The sequence below is a fragment of the Ruditapes philippinarum genome, unplaced genomic scaffold, assembly GCF_026571515.1.
Source record: "Ruditapes philippinarum isolate M1 unplaced genomic scaffold, ASM2657151v2 ctg4222_1_1_1_1, whole genome shotgun sequence".
NCBI lineage: Eukaryota > Metazoa > Mollusca > Bivalvia > Venerida > Veneridae > Ruditapes > Ruditapes philippinarum.
The window spans coordinates 1-21621 of record NW_026866079.1 but is presented as its reverse complement, the minus strand read 5'-3'; the positions used below and the strand labels follow the sequence as shown (position 1 = coordinate 21621).

At 33.0% G+C, this 21621-nt stretch overlaps 2 protein-coding genes across 2 annotated transcripts; one reads left to right on the top strand and one right to left on the bottom strand.

Annotated features, from left to right (window-relative positions):
• Positions 1-2466: 2466 nt before the first annotated feature.
• LOC132731221 (uncharacterized) lies at positions 2467-13312 on the bottom strand. Its single transcript, XM_060717358.1, has 4 exons — positions 13166-13312; positions 11050-11929; positions 10268-10960; positions 2467-4792 (listed from the first exon to the last, which is right to left on the bottom strand). The coding sequence occupies exons 2-4, from the start codon at positions 11866-11868 to the stop codon at positions 3038-3040; spliced, it is 3267 nt and encodes a 1088-aa protein (XP_060573341.1). The 5' UTR covers positions 11869-11929; positions 13166-13312; the 3' UTR covers positions 2467-3037.
• Positions 13313-15243: 1931 nt separating this feature from the next.
• On the top strand, positions 15244-21395 carry LOC132731216 (sushi, von Willebrand factor type A, EGF and pentraxin domain-containing protein 1-like; the record flags this gene model as incomplete). Its single annotated transcript, XM_060717351.1, has 6 exons — positions 15244-15476; positions 16091-16258; positions 17992-18153; positions 19818-19985; positions 20297-20464; positions 21231-21395. Coding segments are annotated over exons 1-6 (1027 nt in total), but the record flags the coding sequence as incomplete, so codon positions are not given.
• Positions 21396-21621: the final 226 nt, after the last annotated feature.

Genomic DNA, 21621 nt, shown 5'->3' with positions numbered 1-21621 from the left:
TCTTTCTTGAATATTGGACAAATTTTGAACTTTCAGTTTCAGCACTCATACTTTTATGGAAATGTATGTAGCCATTATTTTGGCTACAAATATGAAATATGCTATTTTCAAAAGGTTAAGACTGAATAATTTCAGTGTCTTGAACATTGTATGAAAATGGTTTGTGTTAACATTGAAAAGTTTTAAGGGCTTTGAACTAAAAATGAAAACAATAATTTGTGCAAACAAATTTGGAACTAAATATTATAACGTCTGAAATTTTGGCTGCATGCGGGGGCATCCGTGGCATGATGACACATTTCTAGTTTGGAAATGTATGAAGCCATTATTTTGGGCTACAAATATGAAATATTCTATTTTTAAAAGGTTAAGACTGAATAATTTCAGTGCCTTGAACATTGTATGAAAATGGTTTGTGTTAACATTGAAAAGTTTTAAGGGCTTTGAACTTAAAATGAAAAAAATAATTTGTGCAAACAAATTTGGAACTAAATATTATAACATCTGAAATTTTGGCTGCATGCGGGGGCATCCGTGGCATGATGACACATTTCTAGTTACACTTTCCCCTTGGTGGCCTTTGTTGACAAGTTTGACTGTATATTAAAATCATACTTTTTTTGATCGAACACAAAAAGGCAGTAAAACTTGCTGGTTGACATGTTCATGAACCTCATATTGCTATCTGAATAAAACCTGTTGGACAAAAGTCAGATAGGTAGATCTATTGTTAAATAATTGTGTATGGAGACACGTCTGACATTGTATACAGTGTATATTTTACTTTCAATTTGGTCATGAGGAGAAAATGTATCATGCATTTTGGGCGACTCTATGGTCTAGTGGTTTAGGTTGTTAACTTTAAACCACTTGGCCCTGACTGATTTTGGTTCGAATCCCAGTAGGGACTTTGGATAATTTTGTGTGAGGAAGTTATCCAGCTACTTTTAGCAGAATGTCAGTGGTTCTACTAAGGTGCCTATTGGTGCAAGATATAATGCATAGAAGGGCACCTGATGTTTTCCTACACCACTGACCAGTAAAGCTGAAATGTCATCATATAACCTATACTGCATCAGTGTGACGTAAAAAAAGTATGTATCAGACTGTCAATCTAAAAGCTGGATGACTTACACCCTGAAAAGTACATAATCATGCAAAATATATGCCCAAAACAACAATTATTGGTACTAAGTAATCAGGGAAATGAATTTTCTTCTTGCTAATATACTACAAAAATAACATATAACCGCCTCCGTGGTCGAGGGGTTAGAGTCGATGACCTCTAATCCAGTTACCTCTCTGGCGTGGGTTCGATCCCCAGGAGATGCTTTGGTAGTTTAGCGCGGAGGAAGGTAGTCTAGTACTGGTGTAACTCTCCAGGAACAATGGTTAGGAAACTACCCGCCTATATGACTGAAATACTGTTGGGAAAAAGGCGTAAAATGAAACAAACAAACAAAACAAAAATTACATGAATTGATTAAAATTTCACACAGTGAAAAGAAATGCAATTAATGTTTAAGAATCATTATTTGAGCCGTGTCACGTCAAAACCAACATAGTGCGTTTGCGACCAGCATGGATCCACATCAGCCTGTGCATCCGCACAGTCTGATCAGGATCCATGCTGTTCGCTATCAGTTTCTCTACTTGTAACAGGGTTAGTAAGCGAACAGCATAGATCCTGATCAGAGTGCGCGGATGCACAGGCTGGTCTGGATCCATGCTGGTCGCAAACCCATTATGTTGGTTTTGTCGTGACGCGGCTCATTTATTGTTTAAATTAATATTTGAATAACTAAATATTCAGTTTAAAGCCTCCTAATGACAGTTGAGCAGTTAAGGTTGTCCAGACTTCAAACCACTTGACCTTTGATGATATGGTTTCAAATATTGTCAAATATTTTGTATTTCTATAGGCAAGGTATTTGTTCAGCTAATTAACAGAATGTCTGTGGTTTTACTCCACTTGTCAAGCAGTGGCCATATGACCATAAAAGTGTTCAAGTATGACTAAATCATGTTTGAGAGTCTGGATAATGAATGTTTAAATGTTTTTAAATCAAATTAAATATTTAAAAAATCATAAACTTTTGACAGTGTTTGAACATGGGTTAAGTCTTGTCATTTTATAGACATGAACAAAGTTTGCAAAATTTTCACCATGTACTTCAACAACTGTAGTGTACAGCTTCTTCATTTCACCACATAAACATTAAGATCAGGGAAAACTTGACAGATTTGCAACACCTTTTTCTTGTAGAGCAGCCTCCTGGTATCTCTTCCATATACATGTATAATATAATTTCTCTCCTAATGGAGTCTAACACAAAGACAAATTTTTTATCAAACAGTTACGTTACAATTTTATCTCCTATAAGTATGCAGTCCCTTTTTTTAACCTATATAGTATTCTTATGTTTTAACTTATTTTGTACAACAACAAGCACCTGATACATGTACTGACTTTTATTGATGTAATCTGAATAATTGTAACTGTTACAAATGCTTATAGTACAAAATATGAGTAGAAACAGGACAGATAACATAAAATAAAAAAAATGAAAAAAATAAATAAATAAAAAAACTCACCAGAAATCATATTGTTATATAAAATAGAAATATAGAAAATTATTAATCTTAGTTTATAATGATTTAAAGGCTATGAAAAATTCAACATCAACCTTAACTAGAAAGGAATATTTTTAGGAGTTATGACCCATTTTAACAGATATTGGTCATTAGCCTTATAACTGCATTATGTTCCTTTGTTATTCAGTGTATTCTCAGCATCACCATTGAAGTCTCCTAGTTTCTCACCAAACCATTTATAAGACTTATACAACAAATGGATAGATTAAATCATTCATCCATATAACATAAGATTTTACTAAACATTTAAAGATGAAAAAAAATTCCAGCATAAAAGTATCTTGCTAAGTTTTCATCATGCTTTCACATTTAGACCAGTTTTAGAAGAATGAATGATGAATTTAAGAACTACTGACATTGTTTAATTAACTTAGTCTCAAGTCTATGCCAGGTTATAGATGTGAAGGTAGTTGCCATATTTTTCACCCAAAGTATAACAGCTATAATACAGCTTCTTTGTTTCTCTACACAAACATACAGCCCATGGTCTTTTTAGATTCTGCAGCATCACCTTTCCTGTAGAACAATCTCCTGATATCTCTTCTATAACACCTCTCTCCCAGTCACACACAAAGACAGTACCATCATCTGACAGTGACATTCCTGTAGGGTAACTCATACCACTATAACTACCTATCACATCACCCTGCCAGTTTAATCTTGTTACTGTCTTCTTTTTACAGTCAGATACATAGATGGAACTTCTGTTACATATGATATACCATGGATCTTTGAATATATTTTTTCCATCAATTGTTGTTAGTATAGTGTCATTCATATCAAGGGTCTGAAGTTTTGTAGGGTTACAAAATGACACAACAAGATTACCTTGGTAACAGACTATACCACGACATTCTCCACCAACCTTTATAGTGTGCCTCTTTATGAGTTTGTTTGATGAGATTGATATAAATTGTATTGTTTGTTTGTTAGGAAGTGTGACAGCAAGTTCAGTACTGGTTACTCTTGTGATATCCCATGATCTGTCATCTAGTTGTAGTTGATCAGACACAGATTGACTGCTGGTATCCACCATCTTTACAGCATTGTTATTGCAGTCAGTGATGATAAGAAGATCAGGAGTCAGCAGAGTCATTCCTGTTATCCAGCATGTGTTTTTATCTTTTGATGTCTTCACACAGATTTTTCCCTCATATGAAGATTGTCTAGACTTTATTTGTACAGGTTGACATTCTTTATTTAAAGTTTTCTGTGTCAATGTACCCAGTGACTTCTCTGTTTTAATCAAATTTAATATTACATCATTTGATTGAAAGTTGTGCTCTTTGATATCAAATGATGACAGTTTTAGTAGTTTTTCATCCATATCCTTGATTGTCTCCTGTGAAAGTTTTAAATCAATGAAGAGTTTGTCAGCTTGTTTTGTTGTGTTGAGTTGTTTGATTTTGTCTGATGATATTTTAAGAGATTTGGTAACTTCCTCACATGTTGTTTCTGCTGCTTTCAGATGTTTGTTATTTTCTTGTTCTATGACTTTCGCTGCATCTTCAGCCTGTCTCTCAAGTTCATCTAGTCGTTGGTTGATTTCTTGCCGAAACATTTTAATGTCAACTAATGCATCTTTAAGAGAGCTGTTTGATTTGTGTGTCATGTCCTTGACATCTTTTAGTATCTGTTGAAATTTGTCAGAAGTGGTATTTAATGTATTCAAGATAACTTGATATTCTTTGCTGTCTATGATATCACCAGAAATGTCTGGTATATAGTTGACTTTGCAGGAAGTAGCTTGATGTTCAAGGGTAACACAAACACAACAGAGAAATTCTGTATGATCATTACAGTAAAACTTGATCATTTCTTTTGGATGTTTAGGACACGGCATAGTCAAATCATCAGACAGGCCTGTGTGAATGGATGTTGAGGGTTGCTGCAAAACTTTAGGCATACTTGTTGCATCAAGAAGTGTGTGCTTTTTGGTAAACTTGTTTATCTTATGTGCTTTAAAGCATGTCATGCAAAGGTGTTCCTTGCAGTCAGTACAGTAACCATGGGCAGGGAGTCTAGTTCCTTCCTCGTCACAAGGCTGGCAGTAAACTTGAAGATCTTCATCTGATGCCATGGATGTTGTTGATGACGAGAATTGTTTTGATGCTTTCTTTCCTGAGACCGCCATGTTTTACCTATAATGTAATATGATAGATTACTATGTATTGCATGTTTGTCAAATACATAAAACTTGAGATTCATATATGAATTGAAACAATGGCAAAGTCTTGCTAATTTCTTCTATGACCTTTTTATGCCCCAACAAAGTGGGGAGCATATAGCGTTGCACTTGTCAGTTCGTCCGTATGTCTGTCCGTCCCGAAATCTGGTGAACACAACCCCTCTTAAAATGGATGGCAGATTTTGCTTAAACTTCCAGGGATGATCAACCTTAATGTGTAGATGGTAGTAAAGGAAGGATTTTTTGATGCGACCAAATTTAACAGAATTATGGCCCTTTGTTGATTTTTTCACTATATACTATGTAGAAATTTTGTGAACGCAACTCCTTTTAAACTGGATGGCAGATTTTGCTTAAACTTCCAGGGATGAACAACCATAATGTGTAGATCAGGTAGTTAAGGATGGAATTATTGCTGCGACCAAATTTAATAGAATTATGGCCCTTTGTTGATTTTTTCACTATATACCATATAGAAATTTTGTGAATGCAACTCCTCTTAAACCGGATTGCAGATTTTGCTTAAACTTCCAGGGATGCACACCCTTAAAGGGACTCCACTGAGGTTTAAAAGCCTAAAAACATAACATTTGAATTTCTTACATCAATGAGTTTGGGCACTTTAAATAGAAATACATGCAAAGATAGTTAAATGTATACTTTGAAATAAACTGAAAATCGTATTATTATGCTTTTCTTAGCCCGATTTGAGTGAAAAGTGTTTAAACGCTTTTCATTTTGGGTCATTTTTTTTACAATTTGAATAATTATTCTGGAAAAACAAAGTGCGCAAATGATTTGAAATTTTGCACAAAGATTAGTGGTCTAAACCTACACCAAATGGTACATTTATCTGGAAAAAATATTTTCATTCCCATCATGTCAAAAAACCTCAGTGGAGTCCATTTAATGTGTAGATGGAAGTAAAGGAAGGATTTTTTGCTGCGACCAAATTTAACAGAATTATGGCCCTTTGTTGATTTTTTCACTATATTCCATATATATGTTGTCAGTGGGGACACAGTTCTTAGTAAGTGATAACATTGAGTGTGGGACAAAAGCCCCCCCCCCATTAAATTTACACATAGGACAAAAAGCCCCCCCCCCATTAAAAACAGGTTGGACAAAAGCCCCCCCCCTCCCAGTCCATCAAACAAAAGCCCCCCTAAGGTTTATTTAAACAAGTATGCGCCTTTCACTTTAATTTCCTTTGATAAGTGTTGATAAGCAATTCTCTGAAAATATTCATTTACATTTGTACTGCACAATATATAATAAAGTAAACATAAAAATATTCATATCATCGATGAAATATATATACAAATTTCACAATAAATCAAATTAGAACTTTTGTACCTTTAAATTTAAATCTTAATGTAAATTATCTTTTAAAACAGTTGCATTTATTTGTTAAATTAAACATACCGATTTTGACTTGTCTCAATACATCAAGTTTCTGGATTTAAACTACTGACAAGATTCTCAATAACAATTGTTTGATGGACTGGGAGGGGGGGGGGTGCTTTTGTCCTACCTGTATTTTTGATGGGGGTGCTTTTGTCTTACGTGTAAAGTTCATGGTGGGGGGGGGGCTTTTGTCCACCTTGTCACTTTGTCCGTATCCCGATAACATTGTGGCTCTCCCACAAGAAATATTTGTTACTGCTTTTTAATATTATATTTGTTAATGTCAGGATAACCTGTGCAAAATTCAATGTATTATTTGCAGTATTCCACTGAGAAAGAAACAATAAATGATAAAACGGTACATTGTGTTGTGATTCAAGCCAACAACAGTACAACTATTAATTTAGTGCATAATACAATGACTTTGTGTATCAAAATATATTATGTATTTTAACTTCTTTTTAAAAAAAAAAAAAAAAAGCATAATGAAATAATAATTCTCAGTCTTGTTTCCTTTATAAGAGAGTCATTTTTGTAGACATTAAGATATTTAATAAAAAATATTGTACCTTGAAATTGTAATCCTCAAATTGTCTCACAGGTAAAAATATTTTGCTGTTGATATTCACTGGATACGTGGAATTTGAAATTGATATTTACTTCCTTGTGTTACAACACAAAGTTACGAGTTTAAACTGAATAGATATCAATTGTTTATTTAGCTTATAATTAGTGCATAGTGTGCATGTTAGTGTTGTGTTTGTCAGTCAGTATTTTGACTGTTCAAAATTTAAATAAAGTCCCGATTTTTGAAATTTAAAGTTGTTCTCATCCCACAGTGCTTAAAATTTTAATTGTTATCTCCCCTAGTTTATCGGTGTGTAAATGTTTAAACTTTATGTTGACCTAGTTGGAGGATTATTAACTGTATTGAGAAAATGATATATAAGTGGTTTTAAATTATTCAGTTACTGCATTGAAAACAGAATGATTAAGACTTCCCTTCCCAACTTGTATTTTAAACATTGTTTTCAGCTTCACATTGTTATAATGGTTTTATGATGTTTTTTTGGTGGACTAATTGGAAGACTTAATAAGACTTACAATTTTAGGGTCACATAATTGTAGAGGGAGGAAATTGACTTATCAGTTATATACTCAGGTCAGTCTTTATAAAGTCATCACTGGAGCATGTAAAAACCTGAGAGATGATCTAGTAATAAAAACACATTTATGATCAAATAGTTCAGATATGGTGCATAATAGGTAGGGTGAGTTTGTGATCTCAAAAGTGATTGAGATTTATATAAAATACAGTACAACCTCTGCTAGCAACACGGTGACCTCTCAAAGACAAAGATCTAGGTTGTTGTTGAGAGGTGCTGCCCTAGAGAGATTACATTAAGTGTTCAGTCTTAGTTAAGAGAGTTTTAATACTGTAAAATGGTATTAGCTTGGAAGAGGAAAGCTTTGCACAGGTTACACTGTATAATTATAGAGATACATTCATACCTTTGAGCAAAGATCCTCCTAAAGAGAGACCAAACAAATGGCTTTAACAGACAAATGGCCTTCATTTCGAGGTTACTTTGTTCTGCTTAAACTATAAAAAGGTTCTCTAAAAGTGGTCTTCATTCAGAGGTGATCTTCTGTTTGACTGTATACTCTTAACTTGTACATTTCTCAAGAGATACCAGCCGAGTCTTTCAGAACTACAGTTAAACTTTTTTCACTCAAACTCTGATTGCTCGAACTTGGATTGCTTGAATTCCTCCTTTTGCTCGAACTCACTGACCATTACCATCAAAATTCCTATATAATTTATGTTGTGTTCTACCTTGGTATAACTCAAACTCTCGAACTAGATCTCTGGTCCCTTTGGCAGAAATAGTGATTTTTTGTCTTATATACTAATAACTGAAAAAATTGGTATCCATTATTTAAAAAAAAAAATCATTATTCATTATCTGCTGAACAGAGATCACTGTGAACAAAGACCATTTTTACACTTTCCCCTTGGTGGCCTTTGTTGACAAGTTTGACTGTATTGGCTGGTTGACATGTTCATGAACCACATATAATAAGTTATTGCTATCTGAATAAAACCTGTTGGACAAAAGTCAGATAGGTAGATCTATTGTTAAATAATTGTGTATTGAGACACATCTGATGTTGTATACAGTGTATATTTTACTTTCAATTTGGTCATGAGGAGAACATGTATCATGCATTTGGGACGACTCTATGGTCCAGTGGTTTAGGTTGTTAACTTTAAACCACTTGCCCCTGAAGGCTTTTGGTTCGAATCCCAGTTGGGACTTTGGATTATTTTGTGTGAGGAAGTTATCAAGCTGCTTTAACAGAATGTCAGTGGTTTTACTAAGGTGCCTATTAGTGCCAGATATAATGCATAGAAGGGTACCTGATGTTTTCCTACACCACTGACCAGAAAAGCTGAAATGTCACCATATAACCTATACTGTATTAGTGTGATGTAAAAAAAGTATGCATCAGACTGTCAATCCAAAAGCTGAATGAATTACACCCTGAAAAGTACATAATCATGCAAAATATATGCCCAAAACAACAATAATTTATTGGTACTAAGTAGTCAGAGAAATGACTTTTATTGATGCAATCTGAATAATTTTAAAATGTTACAAAATGCTTATAGTACAAAATATGAATAGAAACAGGACAGGTTACATAAAATATTAAGTGCATTTGATAATAACAAAAGAAAAAACAAGAACACCATATGTATCATATTATTATGTAAAATAAAAATATAGAAATTTTTAAATCTTAGTTTTAAATGTTATAATTGATGCAACCTATTACATATAAATGGACACAAAGTTGTCATTTTTAGTGTGTCTGATTTGAAAAAAAGAACTGTTTCATTTGATGCACAATGTTGTCAACTTGTTATGAAGATACAGTTAATAGACTAGTTATTATTAGAAATGCATTATACTCAAAGCTACATTTTGTAGTTATGCCCCTTTTTGTTAAACTTTTGTCAAAATTGCTTATTAAGTTAGTATGATTTTAAGGCTATAAAAAATTCAACATAAATCTTATCCAAAAAGAAATATTTTTAGGAGTTATGACCATTTTCAACATTAAATATCTATAAACATCGTCATTGATAGTAATTGCCCATATCAGACTTCGTTATTCAGTTTATTCTCAGCATCACCCTAGAAGTTTCCTAGTTTCTCATCAAACCATTTATAAAAATGCAATAGATTAAATCATTCATCTTGATAACATAAAATTTTACTAAACATTTAAAGATGAAAATATGTTCTGACATAAAAGAACCATTTATAAAAATGCAATAGATTAAATCATTCATCTTGATAACATAAAAGTTTACTAAACATTTAAAGATGAAAATATGTTCTGACATAAAAGAACCATTTATAAAAATGCAATAGATTAAATCATTCATCTTGATAACATAAAATTATACTAAACATTTAAAGATGAAAATATGTTCTGACATAAAAGTATCTTGCTAAGTTTTCAAAGATTTTACTAAACATTTAAGAATTAAAAAAAATATCTAGCATAAAAGTATCTTGCTAAGTTTTCATCATGCTTTCACTTTAAGACATGTTGATATGTCTTAATCAATTATTTACACATGCATCAACAAATATGTAAACCTTAAGGAAAAAATGATTAATTTATGTCAACAGATTCTACATCTTATCGCAATATCTAATCTGAATATTACAAATGATCATAATTAGCCCTAATTAATTCAGTTTGCTACAAAGAAATAGGCGATAAAGTCCGAGTAATCCAATAGCTTAGGACCTATCTATTTATAGGGAGTACTCAGGGGAGGTTATTCACTACTGTCCCTCATTAAAGAACTGTGATCAACTCTGTTTAAGTCTCTGTTCAGTTCTATGACAGGTTATAGATGTGAAGGTAGTTGCCATATTTTTCACCCCAAGCATAGCAGCTATAATACAGCTTCTTTGTTTTTCCACACCAACATACAGCCCATGGTCTTTTCAGATCCTGCAGCACCACCTTTCCTGTAGAACAGTTTCCTGATATCTCTTCTATAACACAGTTTCCATTATCACACACAAAGACAGTACCATCATCTGACAGTGACATTCCTGTAGGGTAACCCATACCACTATAACTACCAATCACTTCACCTTGCCAGTTTAATTTTGTTATTGTCTTCATGTCACAGTCAGATACATAGATAGAACTTCTGTTACATGTGATATACCATGGATCTTTGAAAATATTTTTTCCATCAATTGTTGTCAGTATAGTGCCATTCATATCAAGGATCTGAAGTTTTGCAGGAGATCGTAATGACACAACAAGTTTACCTTGGTAACAGCTTATACTACGACATTCTCCACCAACCTTTATAGTGTGCTTCTTTATGAGTTTGTTTGATGAGATTGATATAAATTGTATTGTTTGTATGTCTGGAAGTATGACAGCAAGTTCAGAACTGGTGAATCTAGTGATATCCTGTGGTCCAGCATCTAGTTGTAGTTGATCAGACACAGATTGACTGCTGGTGTCCACCATCTTTACAGCATTGTTAAAGTAGTCAGTGATGATAAGAAGATCAGGAGTCAGCAGAGTCATTCCTGTTATATAGCATGTTATTTTATCTTTTGATGCCATCACACAAATTTCTCCTTGACATGAAAAGTGTCTAGACTTTATTTGTACAGATTGACATTCTTTATTAAAAGCTTTCTGTGTCAATGCACCCAGTGACTTCTTTGTTTTAAGCAAATTTAATATTACATCATTTGATTGAAAGTTGTGCTCTTTGATATCAAATGATGACAGGTTTGTAGTTTTTCCTCCATATCTTTGATTGTTTTCTCTGCAAGTTTTAAATCAATGAAGAGTTTTTCAGCTTGTTTTGTTGTGTTAAGTTGTTTGATTTTGTCTGATGATTTCTTCAAAGATTTGGTTATATCTTCACATATTTCTTCTGCTGCTTTTAGATGTTTTTTGTTTTCTTGTTTTATGACTTTAGCTGCATCTTCAACCTGTCTCTCCAGTTCATCTAGTCTTTGGTTGATTTCTTGGCGGAACTTTTTAATGTCAATTAATGCATCTTTGAGAGAGCTGTTTGATTTGTGTGTCATGTCCTTAACATCTTTAAATATCTGTTGAAATTTGTCAGAAGTGGTATTTACTGCATTCAAGATAACTTGATATTCTTTGCTGTCTATTATATCACCAGAAATGTCTGGTATATAGTTGACTTTGCAGGATGTAACTTGATGCTCAAGGGTAACACAAACACTGCAGAGTAATTCTGTATGATCATTGCAGTAGAATTTGATCATTTCTTGTGGATGTTTATGGCATGGTGAGGTCAGGACATCAGACTGGCCTGTGTGGGTGGGTGTTGAGAGTTGCTGCAAAACTTTAGCCATACTTGTTGCATCCAGAAATGTATGCCTTTTGGTAAACTTGTTTATTTTATGGGCTTGAAAGCATGTCTCGCAAAGGTGCTCCTTGCAGTCAGTACAGTAACCATGGGTAGGATGTCTAGTTCCTTTCTTGTCACAAGGCTGGCAGTAAATTTGAAGATCTTCATCTGATGCCATGGATGTTGTAGATGATGAAAACTTTTTTGATGCTTTCTTTCCTGAGACTGTCTAGTTTTACCTAAAATGTATTATAATAGATTTATATGTATTACATGTTTGTCAAATGTCCTTTAGTGAATACATAAAACTCAAGATTCAAAGATGATTTGAAACAATGGCAAAGTGTAATTAATTTCTTATGTGACCTCTTTTGATTTTCTGGTTGCAGTGTCAAAGGTTAAGATCACATTGACTGCTGTCAAAACAGTTTTTGACTAATAACTCAACAATTAATGGGCCCTTGGTTTTTGACTACAGTAAACTTCACTTATAGCTGATATGGTTATAGTGAACTTACGGTAATAAGAAACAATTATTTTTGCCCAAATTTTGCCATTCTTTATTTGATATAAAAAAAAACAGTTGTATAGTAAACGCGCTTATAAGGAATTAGTGCTTATATGGAACTCAGTATTAAGTCCCTATAAAGTTAAAAGTACAGGAAATTACACTTTTATAAGAAACTCCAAAATACTGACTATCTGTAGATAGATATATTTAAAAAAATCCAAAAAACATTGCATTTTTTTCTTTTTTATTCTTTACTTAATCAATATAAGGGAGACAACAATGATGAGTCCAAATGAGTTTATTTTTCTTAACCAAATGCTCTTCAGAATGGAGGACAGTGATACACAATCAGTTTGTTATATGTAAATCTGTTTGCTATAAAAACTCCTGATATAAGGAACTAATTTGCTATATATGCATACAAGGAACTCCAGATATAAGGAACAGATTTTGAATGTCCCAATGAGTTTGTTATAAGCAGAGTTTACTGTACTAACATCACAACCCTTTGGCTCTTGGCCCTCAAATTCCACATGAATCTTAATGAATTTTGGGTGGAGCGGTCAAAGGTCAAGGTAACTGTGACCTTGTTTTTTTTAAAACATTGTCCATGTTGATAGTTTTGTTTATATTTCTTTGTTCAATTTATGCTTACTTAAACCACCACTGATAACTTTTAGGTGTTTCTTCACCATACCAATTTTACTTAATCAGTTTTTTTCTTTTTTACTTTCATATCAATAAAGAGGACAAAATTAAAAAGAAAACTAATTTTTTATCCTGAATCCTTGTAGACCTGTTGTCAAAATTGTTTCCAACCCAATGGACCCATGACTTTGTGTATCAAAATATATTTAACTTCCTTTTTTTAAAAAAAGCATAATAAAATAATAATGCTCACTAAGTTGTATTTGTTAGAGAGTAATTTTTGTAGACATTAAGATATTTAATAAAAATATTGTACCTTGAAATCTTAATCCTCAACTTGTCTCTTAATATTTTGCTATTGATATTGGATATGTGGACTTTGATATTGATATTTAATTCCTTGTTAACACTGATTACATTGTATGATTGTAAAGTAGCATGTTCAAACCGGAAAGATGTCAATTATTTATTTAGTTTATACAAGTGCCTTTTGTGGGAAAAACTATTGAATTTATATGTTGTGAGTAAGACTATCCAACTTGTATTAAAAACATTGTTTTTAGCTTCACATTGTTAAGGTTTTATTATGGTTTTTGGCGGAATAATAAGAAGACTTACTGAGACATTAGGAATTTGAAGCTTGATAAATATATTATTAATAAATTATCAACTACAATCACTTTTGGGATCAGAGGAAGCTGGCTCATTAGTAATAGACTGGTCAGTCTTTAAAGTCATCACTTATAGCATGTAAAAACCTAAGATATGATCTAGAGAATGATGAAAATGCATAAATGGCCAAATGGTTCAGATCAGGTGCGTTACTGGGTGGATGTGTGATCTCAAAAGTGATTGAGATTGATAAAATACAGTGCAACTTCTGCTGAGAAATACATTCTGTGGTCGAGTGGTAAAGGTCGTTGACTTCAAACAGCTTGCCCCTCACTTCTGTGGGTTCAAAGCCTGATAAGGACATTTGATTCTTTCATGTGAGGAAGCTATCCATCTAGCTTACTGAAAGTCTGGTTCTATTCAGGTGCTTGTTTGTGTCTGAAATAATGCAAGGTGGGGCATCTGAGGTCCACCAGTAAAGTAAACAGATGATTTAGGTTAGTTGTTGAAGTTATTTTACAGGTGTAAAGAAAAACTTTGCCATATAGCATCAATATTAGGAAGCTTTAAATCAGCTGTCATATAGTTGATAGAATTGAGAGATATTTTTTATCTAAAGTATATAATATTGTGGGAATGACACTCAAAATAGTAGCCAAGGCTGGTAATGCAGGTTACATAAACAGCATCTAATTTTTGTGCCCCCTATATCAAAGAAGTGGGGTTATATTGCTTTGCATCTGTCTGTCCATAGACCAAATGGTTTCCGATCAACAACTAATGAACGCTAAATAGGCCTAGGAACTTCAAACATGGTATGGGGATTGTTCATGACCAGAAAATGACCCCTATTGTTTTCAGGCTCCAGGTCAAAGGTCAAGGCCAAATTGACTTGAATGTCAAAATGGTTTCCAATTAATAACAACTCATGGGACTTTGACCTTCAAACTTCACAGTTGCATTGGTCTTGGCCTGTAGATGACCCCTATTAATTTTGGGGTCAAAGGCCAAGGTCATATTGACCTTGTAGGTAAAAACGGTTTCTGATCAATAACTTAACAACCCAGGGGCCCTTTTCCTGCAAACTGCATAGGTGCATTGGTCTTGGCTAGTAGATGACCCTTATTGATTTTGGGGTCAGGGGTCAATGATTAAGGAGTTCACATTGACATTGTATGTCAAAGCAGTTTCCTATCAATAACTTAACAACCTATGGACCCTTGACCATCAAACTTCACAAAGAATTGCTTATGGTCAGAAGATGACTTCAATGGATTTTTTGGGTCAAGGGGTCAGAGGTTCACTTTGACCTCATAGGTAAAAACAGTTTCTAATGAAAATCTCAACAGCTCATGGGCCCATTATCTTCAAACTTCACAGGTGCATAGGTCTTGGCAAGTATATAACCCTTATTGATTTAAGGGTCAAAGATCAAAGTCACATTAATCTTGTATGAAAAAACTGTTTCTGACCAATAACTCAACAACTCAAGTTGCCTTGGTTGATTTATTTTATATACACATTTTAAGGTTTAATGTAATAAAACAAATTGGCTGTCCATGATTTTTTAAATTTATGCATATATTATTTGGTAGGATTTATGAAAACTTTGTCATAAAATTGCTGCACAAAACCTTTACGTTCTCAATGACCTTCTGACTAGTCATGACCAGTAGCTAACCCCTGTTGATTTTTTGGTCACTAGGTCAAAACACACTCACAATAAACTGGCCACATGACTAATTGGCTGCTGATAGGGGGCATACATGTTTTACAAAGATATGTTGTTTTAACAGTAATTTTGCAGAAGAAAGATTTTATGTTTAACATTGTTTTTCATATTACAGTACTTTGTGACAATTTATTGGTCATAGATGGTGGCTCATACAGTTACAGTACAGATGGAGAAACTACACAAGTAACATATGAATGTGATGAAGGTTACAGTTTATCAGGTTCATCTAGTGCAACATGCTCTTCTTTAGGATCTTGGTCAAAGTCACAACCAAAATGTGGTATGTAAATATATACATGTTTATCTAAAATGATTACCCTTTAGAAGGATCTTGGTCAGCAACACAACCAGTTGCATACACAATGCAGGTTGCTTTGGCCAAGGTCAAGGTCACTAGAGATGACAAAATGTCTATATTTTGACAGGGGTATGTCATCTTAGTGCATAAAGCGATTTTATAATTACTTGATAAAAAGTGTTTACTATTATTAGGCATAAAATAAGTAAATAGGCCAACGGTCAAGGCCACACCTTATGGTTAGAGGAAAAAATTGTCAATAGCAAAATTCAGGACCCATGCAGTGTATATCATGAAGGGTGGTTTTTTTGAACACTGGAACTTTAGCTAAAGGAATATAAGTTTTCTAAATATGCTTTCAATTAGATCTATATCATTTTATAAATTGACATGTCAGAAACAACAATGAAATCTCTAAATATGCTAAATGTTTAAACACAGTGTCCTGTTCAATAAATATCATTATTATATAAATTTTCTAATGAAAAAACAGTCATTTTTTGACTGAAAAAAAAAAAATGCAAAAATCTTTGTATTCAATACTTTGTATTCATTAAATATTTAAGTATTATAGGTTCAATAAATATCATTCACAGTTCAATGTCCGCTAGTGGTTGATCCAGACAGTGGTTCTGTCAGTATCACAACAGATGGTGTTGTAAGTACAGCTGTTTTTACCTGTGCAACAGGCTATCATGTTGTCGGAGATGCCTTAAGTGCTTGCATGGATAATGGTTTATGGAACTCTACCACCCCAATATGCGGTATGTTTGCTTAAACATAATACCTTACTTATAGAGTTTATATACATGTGAATATGACAGCCGTGCATAAACATTTCCAAATATAGTAGAAATTTTTTGGGAACTTTTAGTTTTTTTCTTAAAGATTCTCAAAATGAAAATTTTTTGTAAATCATTAAAGTATATTTATTTTGTTTACTTAAAAAATCTTCAAAATTACCCGAATGTACAAAAATTCTTTGGTTAATTTTTTTTTCTGTTTGCACTCCCACGTAAAAGCTTTATTTTAAAGTTTCCCCACGGATTTTTTTTTTACAGTTTTCATAGACATGTCTTTGTTCAGTGAAAATTTGAAATTTGGCATTTTCAATAAAGTAGTTTAACATCAAATTAAAAATCAAGACAAAAATATTTCAGTTTATTTTTTCCTCTCAGTTTTATATACATGTAGCAGGATGATATTTCAACAATTCGGGGCGTCTTACAAAACACATTTTACTTAAACATAAAAATTGGGGACTCTTATTTTAACACTCACTTTCTGAGTGCCCCAAAAATTTTAAAACAATGATTTTCCACTTCAGTGTTATCTTCCTTATTCTTTTTACTTTAAAGTGTTTTTTCTGTTTTATTTTAAATTTTAAATGTTAATCTGTAAAAGAGAAATATTTGGGAAACATTTTGACACGGGAAATTTAAAAATACTTTGTGATTTTTTTGTTTCATTGTTTTAATTTAATTAATCCCCTAAAAAGTTTTTCCTTGTTTTTAAAGGGAAAATATATTTAGAATGGTCAAGCACATTTGAGAGGAAGTGCAGTGTACAAGAACAATAACTCCATCTTTAGTAATTACAGAGTTATTTCCTTTGTTGCTTTTCCATGTCCGGAGCATAACTTGAAAAGTATAGGTTGGAATTCAAAACAACTTCATAAAATGGTCAAGCACAATAAGAGGAAGTGCAGTGCACAAGAACCATAACTCTATCTAAAGTTACTCAAAAAATATTTGACCTAGAGTCATGAAACCTTACAGGAATGTTGATCAACATGTGTAGTTGTGCACCTGGGTATTTTCATTTGTATATTATTAGTAATTTTAGAGTTAATGCCCTTGAATTAGTAAAACTTTCCAATTTTCAACTTGTGTCGCACGTCACTAAAAAAGTATTTGACCTAGAGTCATGGAACCTTGCAAGAATGTTGATCAGCATGTGCAGTTGTGCACCTGGGTATTTTCAGGTGGATATACTTAGTATTTTTAGAGTTATTGCTCTTGACTTTGTAAAAATTTCCAATTTTCAACTTGTGTCGCATGTAACTCAAAAACTATTTGACCTAGAGTCATGAAACCTTACGAGAATGTTGATCAGCATGTGTAGTTGTGCACCTGGGTATTTTCGTGCGGATATTTTTAGTATTTTTAAAGTTATTGCCCTTGACTTAGAAAAATTTACAATATTCAACATGTGTTGCACGTAACTCAAAAAGTATTTGACCAGTGTAGGCCTGAAAGTTTACAAGAATGTTGGTCAGCATGTGTACTTATGCACCTTGGGGTTTTTTTGTGGATCTATTCAGTATTTGTAGTATTTGCCCTTTACTTAATGAAAGATTTTTAGTTTTTCAACTTGGGCATAAAAAAAAATTTGACCTTGAGACACAAGATTGACAAATCGGTTGAGTCTGAGCCAGGGGTCACCTGTGTCCTATTGGACACATTTCTAGTTAAAACATAAATTTTATTATCATCAGTGTGTGACACACCATCATCAATTTCCCATGGTTCATTTACCATATCAACTGACCAGTCCATAGCAACATACAGCTGTGAAGTCGGGTATACACTTAATGGTAATATTCAACGATATTGTGCGGCTGATGCATCTGGTTGGAATGGAACAACTCCACAATGTGGTAACATTTTACGATATTTACAATTTTAAGTAAAATCATGCTAATCTTTTCATTGTCAAAGTGAGCTGAATTGACAATAAATTTCTGCAGATTGACTGTTTTGATGGTAATTGACTAACAATTTAAATTGGAAAATGTTTGGGATAAAATATAAATCAGTCTAAAATATAAAAAGATTGCCCCACTATTTTTATTAATTTCACTTACAGGGAAATGCAGATGGATATTTGTAGACATTTCCTTTGGCAATGTGAATTATCTATTGTTCATGAGAAGTAAATTATAAAATTGAAAGGAATTAAAGCAAAATGTAAACTTTTTTTGATTTTTACCTGTACACTCACAATATCCCCTTGGATTGGCATAATGTCACTTTAGTTCAAACAACCAGTATTCTTTAACCTTAAGTTAAGTTGTTTGACAGACAAAAGAAATTGCAGACCTACCTTACCAAACATAAGTGTATGAATTGAAAGTGGCAATTATTTTTCTCTAAGGTTGGCTTTAGTTTGAAAGCACAACTGCTCTGTAAAAAAGCCAATACAAATGATTTGTTCATCATCTCTCTGACTTATGATACAAGAAGTAAAACACACATTAAAAAGATTTTGTTAAGTGCTCCAGGGACAGTGTAATTAAGGACAGTGTGTTTGAACTTTTGACCTTGACTGTCATGATTTCCCATCCTGCCGACAAGATCCCGACAGGGACTTTGAATTCTTTAATGTGAGGAAGCTATACAGCTTTAGCTTCTGGACATTGGTGGTTCTACTCAGGTGCCCATTCCTGCCTGAAATAATGAAGAGCGCCTGAGGTCTTTCTCCACCAATAAAGCTGAAAAGTTGCAATATGATCTAGACTGTGTTGATGTGATGTAAAAGCCAACCTTAAAAAAAGTCAACACAAGATGATGGTACTTTATTGAGTACTGGCCCGGTGTTCACAAAGATTTAAGGATCAGGATCAAGATCAGGATCAAATATAAAAACCCTGATATTCTTCATTGTTTATCCTCATAGATAAATATCTGATTATAAATATGATAAAACTGGACTTGAAATAGCAAGTATATGAAATTTTAGAATAAATTAATTGTTAATTTTGTAAGATATGGGCATTTTACAGTTGATCCAAATATTGATCCTGATCCTAAAATTGATCCTTATTTTGATCCAAATATTTTTGTATTTGTTTTGTTATTTGTTGATTTTATCCCAAAATAGTTTTTTTTCGTTGCAAATCAGCATACTTTTACATTTTGAATATTTACAATTTAATTCAACAAAACACAAATACTTTTAGTAACATTAAACAATGAAAATAAAATCAGGATCACTTGATCCTGATCCTGATCTTTTCTTAGTGAACACGGGGCCTGGAGATTATCCTGGCATCATTTAACATTAAATGCAGTTCTATTTTGGTTTTGAAAGGGATCATTTCATTGACATAAAATCCTACAAAATTAATTAATAAAATAAAAACAACAATAATGAGACAAATGTGTCAATACTGTATTATTTTAGACTGCATTTTATTTATCTTCCAGGCTTTCATTTACTTAATGACCTTTGCAAAATGAAGTTATATAAATGAAGGTATATAAATATTGTTATTTGAAATAAAAGAATAGAAATATGTATATTATTGTTCTGTAATTTCAGTAACCTGTGACACTTTGACAACACCAGCTAATGGTTCCCTAGATATCACAACAGATGGTGTTGTAACATATGTTTCAGTATCTTGTGATGTAGGTTTTACTTCGGCAGGAGCAACATCACTTTCTTGTCAGTCCGATGGGACATATGACTATACAGTGCCTTCCTGTGGTAAAAAATTTAGTCCCAGTCTTAAGGGATATATTTCACTTAATATACTAAGTATTCCATAGTCAGGATTTGGATTTCTAAAATTCCTTCCAAACAAATTGAAGAGAAGTATATCAAAATTACAGTCTCATTTTGACATGTTCATGAGAAATATCAGTAATGAAAGATTTTAGTGCTAACAAGCATTTTAAGACAAGGATAACATATTTTCAAAAATTGCACAAGTATCTAGATACATATGTTTTGATTCATTAAGAAATGTACAACTTTTCTACCTACTAAATAATTCTGGAGAAATATATTTTTTCAAGTTGAGTGTCAGCCTTTACAAGATCCAAGCAACGGAAGTATTTCGTTATCATCAAATGCAGCACAAACATTTGCAACATTTACATGTGATGTTGGCTTTTCCATGAAGGGAGCAGAACTGTCTTATTGCCTCTCTGATGGCTCATGGTCGTCTGATGTACCAACATGCCGTAAGTTTCATGTTCAGTTTAAGTTTTCACATTTATTCTTCTTGTTAAGTTTACTTACCTTATACATCAACTCTGTTTGAAAATGAAAATGCAAGACTGTATATACCGTAAAATTCCTATTAAACGGGGGCTAAACATTTTCCAAAAGGGGGGCTAATATTACAACACAGTTTTTCCTAAATCCAAAAACCATTGTAAATACATTTAGTGTTAGCAAGTGTTGGTAATAACATTAAAAAGTATTAAGATTTTAAAGTTCATACTATAAAATAAAATGGATTCTGAATGATTTGAATGAAATTATGGATTTACTCATGAGTTCAGCACTGATGAGTAGATTGTTTTTCTTATCAAAAGGCCTGGGGGCCTTTTTTAGGGGAGGGGCGTTTATGAGGAATTTTACGGTAATTATAATTAAAGATTCTCACACCCTTCACATTATTCTCCTATTAAACAGACAAGGTAGTCAGGCACAAGAAGCACATAATTATGCAATTATTATTACATATGCACAGCAAAATTTAATGATGTCAGGAATATTATTGCTAGGTCAATGCAGAGATTTTGTTTTGGTACCAGTATGGCCAGTGATAATCCAAATGGCAGTGCAAAGATTTTACTATCTGACTGTCACTGCAGGGCAGGATCTTTGCAAAGTCTCAATTTTCATTACAGAATTCTGTATAAAAATATATCAAAATATACCTCCCGATTTGTGCGTTCTTGATTTTAACATTCAATGCAGGATTATGAATTATTATTCTAGAATTATGTGAGCAGTTTCCGACGATTTCAAGTAGTTCATATACCATGACTTCTAATGGATCTACTTCATACGTTACTGTACAGTGTGCTGATTATTATCACATGATTGGAGAAGCTGAAGTGACATGTTTACAGAGTGGAGCCTGGTCAGATTCACCTTCTTGCCGTATGTTTTTAAAACAAAATTTATATTTTAAAGATATTGATATAATATTATGCAACATACAATATAATTATTATGTTGGTCAGAATAGTTTCTCTTCCTTAGCTCAATGAAGTACACTGGCCAAGTATTATGTTAAGACTATATAAAGCCTATTGGCTTATTATACCCCGAAACAAGTTTAGGGGGAGTATATAAGAGTCACTCGGTGGTTGGTCAGTCTAGCGGT